General features: G+C 36.8%; 1 protein-coding gene across 1 annotated transcript in view; it reads left to right on the forward strand.

The window, feature by feature from the left end:
- The window catches only part of dmrt1 (doublesex and mab-3 related transcription factor 1), a 32,178-nt gene extending 22,580 nt beyond the window's left edge, over positions 1-9,598 (forward strand). The window contains 1 exon segment of the mRNA XM_051423025.1: positions 6,318-9,598. Within this exon segment, the coding sequence (XP_051278985.1) occupies positions 6,318-6,478 (161 nt within the window). The 3' untranslated portion in view covers positions 6,479-9,598.
- The last annotated feature ends 2,969 nt before the right edge of the window (positions 9,599-12,567 follow it).

The raw sequence follows: 12,567 nt of genomic DNA on the forward strand, positions 1-12,567 counted from the left end.
TTTGAAATCATCGGAAAAGATAGTAAATGGAACTTGAGTAAACATTATTTTGTCAAATTTTCACACTCATTGTCCCATTATGTTTTTTTCCCCATTAATGTAGTTAAACTACAATAAAAACTTGCAGCAAGCGGTGTAGCAAGTGTATCAACTTAATGAATTTGTCATGCATTAATTGCATTGCAATTACCTGTGTAATTATTATTATTATAAACATACAAGTTTCTATTGAATTACTTGTTATAAAATCATTACGTTTTATGATCAAAGGTGTGCAGACACTTCAACATCATACCCATATGTAATCGTTGTACATTTCCCAAAATCAGTAAGTATTAATCGGCTGCTAAGATAGCTTTAATTCTCTGGTTTCAGTCTTTCAATTACCAAATTTTGGAACCTGGCTGCAGGGATGTTCTCCCATTCAGCCACAAGAGCATTAGTGAGGTCCAACACTGATTTTTGGCAATTAGGGCCTGGCTGTGAAAACCATCTCTGTTTGGACCTGGCTTTGTGCATGGGGGAACTGACATGTTGAAAATGGAAAAGGGCCTTCATCAAACTGCTACCACAAAGTTGGAAGCACACTATCGTCTGAAATATTGTCATTATTGTATGCTGGTCATAACAGATGCATATTCATTAGTTTATCATTTCGCTTTGTCAGTTTATAACAAAAATTGTAAATGATTGTTTTATATTGACAATTAAATTGAAAAGCCATTAAAGTAATACAATCCTGGGTTAATGAGTAATAACATCTACTGCATTGATGTTAAATTAATATCAATGCAAATATTCCTCTTATTGATTTGTATGTTATTTGGAAATTAATATATTAGCTGCTGTTGTTTCATATTGCTGCTCTTCCAGATAATTCTGTAAATCACCGACATCACTACAGATTAATGCAGAATTATGTGTGCGTGTGCGTGTGTGTGTGTGTGTGTGTGTGTGTGTGTGTGTGTGTTTACATAAGTGTTATCTACCCCTATGACCCTTGTGTACGGTGGATGAGTGTAGAGTATGAAACCCACAGAGAGAGCTTATCCCCACTGGATCAGACTGAATTACCATCTCCTCTCACATCTGGGCTTTTGTTCCCCTCTTTGGCAGCAGTCGAAATGATTGCACCTTCATTCACTCCTTCCCTCCCTTTCTTAACAGGACAAGTGGGAGGTTAAAAAAGCTTCCTTTTGTTATTCCACACAAAGACTGTTTAATAGTTTGGAAATCTTATATAGAGTGCTGAGTGACTGAGAAAAGGGCAAAAGTTCATTCAGGAGAATAAACTCTCTTTCAACATCACCAGCAGGTAAAGTCTATGTCTTGTTACATACAACTTTTTGTATACAGCATGAACCTAGATATACAACATCTTACATAAGAGCTTCTCTTCTCATGGTGTGGACTTCACAGGGAGATATGTAACAACTGTAACATACAGTATCAGCAGAATTGTGCTATCACAGCTGAAAACTCAATGCTTTCATATTCAGCCTGAATGGTTTAGAATATTTGGGACTGGTTTTGGCAGGTGTCTAAAAATACAGCTTTCACATTATCAAAAGCTATGTTTTTGCAAACATTTGGTGATGTTGGTGTCAAAAACTCAGCAACTTCGTGCTGTTAGTGACTTTTTTGCTCTGGGGTTTGTTCCTGTTGTAAAGTTGGCGGACTCACATACACAGTCATCACAATGTTTGTTAGAGAAGCAGCCACATGGCAGTTATAGACCTTCATCAGGCACTACACAATAAACAGCATATGTGTACTATATCCACAGCTTGCCTCGGCCAGTCCCAAAACGGATCAAAAGTTTAAGTCAAAAAGACCAGTCAACATATCTCATTGGTAGTATTTTACATTTTGGTTTTGATACCAAAAAGATTTGTTGATACCTCACTTTAAGGTATATAAACGTGTTTTTTAATAAATATTAAAAAGTTCTTGAAAAACTGTCTGACCACAACCACTAGCATAAAACTGCAGCATGAATATGTGGTTGGAGTCACAAGTTATCCTTGTGATTGTTTCAGTACTGGGGAAGTTGTAGATGGTTGTGTTCCAACAATGGAGTCAGCTCATGACGTTCAGGGCTGAAACGATTAGACTAGTCGATTAATTAATTAATTAGTCAAGCAACAGAAAAGTAATTTACAAAAAATAAGTACTCAATTAAACATTATGTGGTTCCAACATATCAGATGTAAGAATGTGCTGCTTTTTTCATTTTATTTAATTCTAAATTGAATATTTTTGGACTGTTGGTTGGACCAAACAAGCACTTACAAGAAGTCACTTAAAATGTCTGAAAACTATTTTTTCTGACATTTTTATAAACCAACAATTAATCAATAAATCTGTATAGAAAATGTAATTGTCAGTGAAAATTGTTTGTTAATTGTTTTGCAGCCCTGTTGTCATTAACAGGTGCTCGACAGCTAATTGAGAACAAGGCTTTCTGGTGTTTCAGCAACATTAATCTGTATTAAACAGGAGAGCAGAAGACAGTCAGATGCAGCAGGGAACATGTGTAGAGCAGTGTGTCGTGATTTAACATCTCTAGTGAAACTAACACGTCCAGTTGCTTTCAGCCTTTAATTACATCATAGATTTCCTGCTGATGAACAGGCAGAGAATTAACAGTGAACGGGCTAATTCACAGCTGCTCTCCCCCACCCACATGCTGTTATTGCTGTACAAGTAGACCGCTGAGGGATAAAAAAAAAAGCAGGGTGCACTTAGCTACACAAACATTAGTATTAACGATTGGGCTGCCAGTTTGGAATTGGTGACAAACTGCAGACGGGCAAAAATTGGAGTCCGAAACCAATCAGGAAGTTAATGAGGAGAAAAATTACTCCTCTTTGCCCCTCCTACCACTGTTGAGGAGGAGAGAGAGGGATGGTGGAGGGTGAGGGATGAGGAAACATGAGGGAGGCCAATAAAGAAATCAGAGGATTCTGGGAAACACTAGACATCATGTTATCTGATCAGGAGATTATTCTGAGTAAACATATGTCCATCTTAAGCAGAATAAGGCTTTGAAGGAATTGGATTTATCCTCAACTGGAGCACATTTAAACTTTTGTATTACAACTGTGATTGGCAAATATGTTAAAAAAAAATATAGCTTGTTTGTTTACATTTAGTTTAGTTTAGTGAAAACCAGCAATTTTGATGTTTTGCTTATATAATGATTACCTACTGGTACTGACTACAATTTGTTCTACAAAGTTTTACACTGGATTTCAACTTGGCAAAGTTCTTGTATGGCTGGTTGTATACCTCATTTTACATTTGAGAACACTGGCTTCTTTTGTTGAATGGGTATAAGATTTTTCATAAAAGCATGCACATATTTCTCAATGTAATGAATCAAAAAAATATTGTTTTGGAATTGATACAGAAACTCATGTATCATATTAGTATAGAAACATGTCAAATATTACCAATTCCTTGCTAGGATTAACAAAAATTACAAAGTAGTGAAATAATTAAGATGTTGTTAATTTTTCAAGCAAAAATACTAAAAAAAATAATTGGATATTTTGATCAATTGTGCAGCCTGATTTCCTACGTTGTACTGCAGCTGCTGCACAGTTTCCCTATCTTATCTAAAAATGTCTTATTGCAAAATTCTGGGAATATTGAAAGTGTTATTTGTTGTATTAACTATATAATATGCAGATAGAAACAAACCTTTAACCATATCATAAGAAAACATAATTAAATAAGTTGACTCATTTAACGTTGTATTGAACTTTTATTGAACAACAACAAAAACGTCCTATGGCCCTCTTCCAAAAAAATACTTTTTTCCCCCTCTCCTGGCTCCTATTCTCTCTATGGACAATATCAGACTCTGATGCCTCATCTTCACAATCCAAGCTTGTTGAGGATGGCACGGATGGCGAGCAGTTTTTCAGCTTGTGCATTGGGTGAGTTTTCCCAAGCAGGCTCCTGGTACGCTTGAAGGCGGTTGTTGATGGGATCTGGAGGAAGTCCCTTCCACCAGGTGGCTGATGAGATATGCTGGCACATATTCCACATACATCCCACTTTGCTGTCTGCCAAGATACTTGCCTTCATCAAAGCCAGACAAAATCCCAAACTGAACTTCCCTTAAATTCTGGAAATTTACCAAACCTTTGCAACCCTTATCTCAATTTGGGTGTTTTTGTCTGACCAATCCTCTTATTTGGGAAGCTGGAATTGTGTGTCAGTTTCACTTAATAAATTACTGAAATATCCAGTGTGTAACATTGAGGAGGGTCTATTGGTACAAAAGAATAATGTTTTCATTATGGCTGCAATATTCATCACCTGAAAATATGAATTGTGTTGTTGTTATGAGCCGTTTTCATCTGTAGAGAGAGGGGGTCCTCTTCTACAGAGTCCGCCATGTTGAACCACCATGTTTCTACAGTAGCCCAGAATGGACAAACAAGAAAAGTGGCTCTTGATAGAGCCTTTCTTGTTTTTCGTGAGTTTGACGGCCACCGTAGTTTTACCTACATGCTTAGAGGGTTTTCAGTTGGTTGCAATCTGCAACTTCACCACTAGATGTCACAGAAAAAAAATCAGTCATCTAATCAATCAATTGACCAATTGTCTGAGCACAACACCACAACATATGTTGTCTATTGGTATGAAAAGTCCTTTTTATGTCTGAGAATGACTCATAATGTGGCTTGATAGAGGTGAAAAATGGTCCACAGTGGTTATTAACCCTTAGTAACATTTGAATGTACAAACACAGCAGATTGCCGTTAACCAGCCTAATGTCCACTGGCCTCACAGTGTTATTAGTGTGTGCATTAGCTGTAGAGACGTGTTACAATGGGTGGATGCACATAGCTCTGATGTTAACTGTAAAAGATCTAATGCTCTTGTTTTGTGTTCAGTGTCTTCCGTTTTTGCTGACTGATTCAATTAGCTATAAATCCTGAGATTTGCAAAGAATCATTTTACTGTACAGTCATATTTATATAAGGCACCACAGCACTAACAGAGAGGACCATTTATTCTGCAGTGCTGATGATACGACTGCTGTTTTGTCTGTCTCACTATAGTATTTCTGTTCTCCTTTTTATTTACTCTCCTTACAGTACGTAGACATTTTTTATTTTATGTGTGCTTCTGTTCTGTCTACCTACACCATGCAATATGAATTTATCATATTAATGACTTTGAGGAGTATCCAAGAAAAGAGATTTGTAGCTTAATACCTGAAAGAGAGGTTAAAGATTTGAGGTTTGTTTATTCTTTAAATGCAGACACATACTTTACAGTAGTGGAAGAACAATTTAATGTTTTTTTAAAACCATAATTCTGCAGGGTTTTTTAATACGGTATCATGATTATGATATTAACATTTACATTTGAAGCCAACTTTAATCATTCGTTCATGTGCAATGTTAAAATTTAGCCAGTTTTCTTTCAATTTCAAATGTACAAGCACAGTAAAAACACTTTTTATTCACATATCTGTGATGATATCAGGAGGATCATCTGGTTATACTTGACTTAACATTTTTTAGGAACTTAAGTTAACTTTAGGTATTTTACCCATACACTTTTTGCAATGGTCGAGTTTTTGAGACGTTAGTTAGAGCTCACATGAGGAACTAGATGTAACATATTTTAGTATTCCAAAAAAAAAAAACTTAAATAGAGTATATGCACCATTTTGACTGATTCAATATCCAATAACACCACATCAGCTCATGGTTCAGATTTTCTTTGTAACCCTTTAATTCCTATTTGGTAGAGCAATGAATTATATATTTGTTTAATGAATCCATGCAAATCCTTTTACCTCTGTTTGTTTCCTGTATCTGATGGGATTCAGCAGCACCCATGTTGGTGCGTGATACAGCATGTCCTGCCGGTATCAAAAATTCAATACCAGTTAAAGCATTTAACCTGCCAGCAACTTTTCTAACTAGGTGGAAGAAGTAGACGAACTCAAGTGCAAACAAAAACACATCACTGATCAACTAAAAGAAATAACTCAAACTCTAAAGGCAAGCACAACCAGATGATCCTGACATATCACACATTTGGGAATATTTCAGATTAAGGGGAAAACTGGCTTGATTTTAAGATTGCACATAAACGTATGATTAAAGTTTAATAGTAGTGATAGTGGTGGATTGCAAACATGTCCTAGACTGTGACTGTCAGTTTTGCAGGAATTTGGAAAGAAAACCAAAGTATTGGGCAAGCTGTAAGTTTGACTTGATGAAGGTGCTAGACTAGAAGAAATGTCCTCCTCTGATCAGGACTGTCTGTCTGTCTCGTTTCTGCAGCCTTCTCTCCTGGCAGCATCCCCACTGGTCACGACTCCACCATGACCTGCAGGTCCATCAGCTCCCTGGTTAACTCTGATGTCCATGTGGAATGTGAGGCCAGCAGCGAGACGCCAAACTTCACCGTCAACTCCATCATGGATGGTGATGCCACCAAATAAAAGAAGCTAAGGATACATTTTTATGACAAAGGCATTATGAGATCAGTTGAGCAAAAAACTTGATGTTCTTGCAAAACAGTTTCACCGTTCACTGTTGCTGTAAGTTTCTCTGTTTCTGTCCAGGTGACACAATAACGTATAGTCCATACTGTAGTTGAGAATATAGGTTGTTTTTGTATTTTTAGTTCATTTCTAGCCTCAAAGGTGTTGAATCTTCTGTTGAAGGCAGTTCACCAGCATAGAAAGTGCTTGGAAAGTTAAAAGAAAATGTACAAGTTCACAAATACCAACAGATATTTGAGAAGCACTTCTCAGAATTCGGCCATTTGGATAGATTCTTTGTAAAGACAATGTTAAAGATGACTAAACATACAACAGTTAAGTCTCTCGATTATCAGGAATCAACTCAAGCTAGACTGTGACTTGTACACTTGTTTTTCATCCCCGGAGTGCAACCGTTAAAGTAAATTGTTTTTATTATCCAAAGGTTCAAGTGACGCAACATACAGAATAATGATACTGAAATCCTTTCCAGCTTACAGTAAATTTGACTAGTGCAGTTTTCGCACAGTATCAGTCATAAAGTGTTTCTGTTAACAGTGAATGAGCGGCAATTAGTTGGATATTACTGCATCATCTTTTGACAATCACAATACAGTCTTATATATTAGATATAAGATATATTGAACAAAGAAATTGGAATCATTGTCACTGTGCATCACAAGCACTTATTTAGAAAATGTTTTTAGAAAAGCTTTTCTCAAATACACTCATGTACATGCACTGGTTTCTAGTGTTTTCTCCCTAATCAGTAGGTTGACATGGAATACTTAGTGTAGTATTTGTATTAGTTTATATTATTAGTTTGTCAACTTGTAAAATCTGTTTTTGGACCAGTGAATTAATAGACAACCCAACCCTAGAGGATTCCAACCTAACCTAGCAAACATTGGTTTAGGGATTTGCAAGTCAAAAGATGTCTAGATAAAAAGGTTGAATTGGACACATTTAGTTCAAAGGTATGTTTTTTTTTTGTCTTTTCTTTTGATGTTAGAGTATCTTAACACAGTCTGAAAATCAGTATTTTATTTACCTCTACTATACTTCAGCAACGTGAGAAGTTAGCAAGTTAGTAATTTATCTTCAGCGGGGTCGTTCAGTTACATATCATTAGGACGTGCTTCTCTTTGAAATATTGTTATTAAGATGCTGTTTAAACAACGGTTAGGAGTAACCTAGATTTTATAAAAACTGACGCCCATCCAATACCAGATTTTTAGGCCGATATATCAGTATTTCAGTTTAAAACTCAGATAATGATACATTGGATATTATTATTTTCACTAAGATTACTTAAAGTAGTTTTTAAAGAATTGTGACCAAGAAATTTACTGAGCCTGATGTTTTATTTTATTTATATTTTATTAGACACTACATAAATGTCATGGTGGCTCTTTTTCTAAATGACCTCAAACATCTTGTTGGCATTTCTGTACAGCAGTTTCTTGTTAGTCATCGGCTGACATATACACCAATATGAACATATCTAGCAAAAGGCTAATATTGGTTGATAGATCAGCCGGGATGATATGTCGGTGTTGCTCATAAAATTTTAAACCAAATTTTACCCAGATTTATGCCTAGACATCTTTTGACCTGCACCGCTGGAATACAGTATTTACCCCTAAGAAAAATCTGATAATTTTGGCAAAGTCAAACGATTTTAAAGATGGTAAAAAGTTTATGCATTTCTTTATTCCTGGTATAAATGAATGAGTCACTGAATTAAAGTTTAGAGTAGAGAACATGTGTGACACCGTCAAGACTGGAGGGTTAGCAGGGAGAAAAAGGCAAACAGGCAGGTTAGACATGAATCATGTTTCCCTCCGTGTTGGCGTGTGATGAGCACCAACTGCTTATTTATGGCACCGATCCAGCGGCATCGTTTATAGCAGAGAATTTGCATGTCTAATGTATATTTAACCCCTTCAGGCCAGGCGGTTTGCTGTGCACACAGGTTACTGTTTAGAACTGTTTACACACGTTGGTACAGCCTTATAGATACAGCAGAGGCAGGGGTTCTGAAATTGTTGCAGTAATGTGTAGAAACAATGAGATGATTAATTGATCAGCAGCTATTTGGATTATTAGTTAATAATTTAAGGCATTTTTTCAAGCAGAAATGCTAAAAATGTTGTGTTTTCAGCTTCTCAAATGTTAGGAGTTGTTGCTTTTTCTTGAATATCTTTGGGTTTTGGACTGTCGGGATGTTGCCTTGGGATCTGAGAAATTACGATTTTGCCATTGTTATTGATGTTTTTTGCAGACCCGATAACTAATCCATTAATCACGAGATTAATCGATAATAAAAACCAATTGTTAGCTGCAGCCCAATTGTGTTTTTTAACAGATAAAATACCCGTTCATTGTTTTTGTTGTGCAAGTGCCCCAAACAAACTCTTTTTCTATTTCATGAACTAATGAAAGTAATCCTGTGTTAACCACTTTTGAGTTGTGTTGTTGTGTTAATTAAAAAAAACAACTCAGATGAGATTTTGCCAACTTTTCTGCCTTTGTGAAGCTGACTCATACACTACTGTACTGTATATTGTTTATGTGTTTTGTGTTTTATGGGGATTCATTTCCAACTGCATGCTTTGAAAGTGTTTATTTGTGTTTGTGTTTGAATAACACAGCAACAAAAGTAATTTGAAGTCTTGGAGTTTATGTCGCTACAAGTTTTAGGGAAATAAAAACGCTCTAAGTGATGGAGTGTAAATGTGATGGTGTCCTGGAAACAACAATATAAAACAGACAAAGAAAATTACTTGTATTTTCTTTCTGCTGCGCTGTGGGAACATTCATTGGATTCTGCCCCATCTGTTGTAATCAATAACGTGACCATCTTGTTTTTTTATGAAATGCACTTACTCTTAATTTCATCCACCAGTGGTTTTAGAGAGAAGAATGTGGAGTTACCTATAAGACTTTGACATTATAAATCACCTCTTGAGACCAGATTGTACAGCAGTATCGATTGATCCTGATATATCACAGAAATTTACTGTCACTTCTGTTTTCAATTAAAGATACAATCAGTCAGATAATGACTTAATTGGATTTTACAGAAGATTGAGTTTTATTGCCCTGTGCTTTACGAGTTTAGTTAAGGAAGGCCATTTTATCATGGTTGTCAGGGGCGACCGGCTGCTGCTGCCTTGTCCTTCTGTAGCTGCTGCTGCCCTGTGTACAGCGCAGGGGAGAAAGTGTCACAGGATTGGTTTTCCTTGAGCTGCCTCTGCCTCCATGAATCATACCCTCCCATAATAGATAAAATCTGCTCGGATCCCACCGTGACACCTCCCGGTGGAGTGATGGCCGCTCGATACAGACAGGAAGTGTGGAAGAGGACGCTGTAAGCTCAGAAGTGGAGAGGGAAACTTTAAACTATTTATACCTGAGGGTGTCACATAATAAGTTAATTGGACTGGATAGGTGCATTACAGACCTTTTTCCCGGCAGCCATTTTGACATGAAATAGTAGGGTATACAAAGGTGTTAGCAATGATACTAATTCAGGTTCCGCTCCATTTAGTGTAGCAGAGCCTTTCCAGTGAGCCAGCATGCACAATAGCAGCACCCTGAGTCTGTCTTAATTAGTATCAGTATTTCAAATGGCTGCTGTGAAAAAGGTCCATTACAGAGTGAAGCGTATTCTTTAAATTGGAATTTCAGCTCTACAAACATTTCTCAGAGGCACACCTGATCAGGAGACCTCGATGCACAGAGCCAAGGAACCGCAGTTTTTAGGAGGGAAGTCATTTTAAATGGAGAAGATGAACAGGAAAGTGCCAACCCTGCGCTGTAGATGAAGTAAATACGTTCATAATGCGCTTGTCATCCATATTGGAAAGCTCTGTATGCCTGAAGATAGGGCTAAATATTTATAACAGGTCTTACTTTTAGTCTTTTGGTATTTGGTATTTTTGTGAAACTCTGTATCAACATGAACCTTCAGTTAAGATTTATTAGGTCTTGTTTGAACTTGAAAGTTGAACTATCCACTTGGACAGTTAGAAAACACTACTCCAAACTATATACTAATGCGATTAAGTATATGTGACAGTATCTACTAGTGTTGACAAACCTGGCAGTGAGGCTAAGGTCGGTGTGAAGGCTATTAACATGTTCTACTGATTTATTACTTTATTTTTTTTACTTGTTTCAAATGTTTGCAAGAAATCCAATCCTGATGGACTTCTGTTCTTAAGGGATGAGTCATTTATTGGAGTATCAAATTAACACTAACTGCTTTCAATTTGGCTGCACATTCTTTTTTTATTCTTGGTTTCTTTTTACACCTTGAACCCATTTAAACTACTGCAAAAAATGCATGACATCATATATTCTGCATCTGTTGTTATTCCCTCTGAGTGACATATTCAAGACCTAAGCCCCAAAACAAAATGCACACATTTCCCTTAACATTTATTCTGGCATATTCAGGATCTTTGGTGACTGAACTAGGAGAGTTATGTGGGTCAAAACAAGCTTAATGTTTATGCAAAATAGTTGGTGTCAATGTGTCAAAGTCATGGTCTACTGGTGGATTTTGGCAGGTTTTAAGAAGTTAAATCACCTGATACGTACAGTATTCTTATAAAATCCAGTAGAACTTGGATTTCTATAATTTTGAGTAGTCAGCACAGGCGATTCATGATAGTCAGCACCTGTGTCCCAAACCATTTTAACACCCTCACTGAACCAGGTGTCCACCACGCTCTCATTAGGAGGTAATAAAAGGAGGTGACTCTGACTTTCGCCTCCATTTGGCATGTTGGACTGTGGAATGATTCCTGGCAGGTCAAGACTGCCAAGTTAAATCATTTGTAAAATCTGGAGCAGCTTTTCACAAAATCAAATCAGAAAAAAAGCTTCACCAACTGTTAAAGAGTCTGTTCATAATAGAATAAATTTCAAACAAAAACTTTTGAACATTGATGGACACAGCAGGCCTTTTGCAGCTCTCCAACTAAAAGTGTAGACCAACATTTTCAAAGTGCTCAAACATTTCTGCATTTAAATCTGTAGATTTTCTTCGCTGCTGCAGGTCCTTATTCTTCATCACCTTTGTGCCACAGTTAAACATTTTACACAGTATCAGCTTGATAGTTAAGATCCTGTCCAGACACATATTAAGAAATACATACAAACAGTCTGCTTGGAACAGTAAAGTATGTCAAAGCATCCTTCTACCTCATTTAAAAACCCCAGAATCTTTGAATATGTAAGTTTAGCTAATTTCTGAAGTTTTCCTGCTGGACACACGAGGTCTCCTGCTTCACTGTAAAGTCTTAGTGGATGTGCACTGGTGGCTTTAACTTTCTACATCCCACTTGTATAAATTGCATCTGGACCAGCATTGGCCTCAAAACTATTTATGATGTCACAAAAATCAAGCTTGTAGGCCACGCCCCTTAAAATCAGATTTTCTTTGAGCACAGAGACAGTTTCCACTTTAAGCAGATGAATGTGAAAACCTCTTTCTAGTGTCAAACTCTGCACACACATTCTGCACAGTGAAGCTCAAACATCACACTGTAGGACCAAGAACAGATTTTGAGTGGAGGGTGACTTCAATTTATTTTTATTGATATTCCTGGATAGAAAAGGTTCAACAGAAACCCTCTGACATCATGACCAAAATGATGTCTTGAATTAGGTGCTGCTTTCTTTAAGGTAAACAGGTAAGGTAAAAGAGCTCTATATGTGAAATCAGATCTTTTTGTTGATTATGTTCTAAGCCACTGAATGACACGCGACAGAGCAAATATCCGGTGCAACCTATAGAGCAAATAGCCTCCAGGTGCTGCAAGGTGCAAAGTGAATTGTCATATGGACAGTTTTCAGAGGGGACTGACTATCAACTGTCTCACCATAAAGAGCAGTCAGACATCTCAGGACCACACACATTAATTTATTCACTTAATCACCTGGTGGGGCATTTTAATCTGAAAAAAGAATAAAAGTACCCACACCTTCATTCTGTGCAGTTTAATTTGAATGCTGATACAGTTTCAGCTATAAGA

Source organism: Dicentrarchus labrax, unplaced genomic scaffold (assembly GCF_905237075.1).
Source record: "Dicentrarchus labrax unplaced genomic scaffold, dlabrax2021, whole genome shotgun sequence".
Taxonomy (NCBI): domain Eukaryota; kingdom Metazoa; phylum Chordata; class Actinopteri; family Moronidae; genus Dicentrarchus; species Dicentrarchus labrax.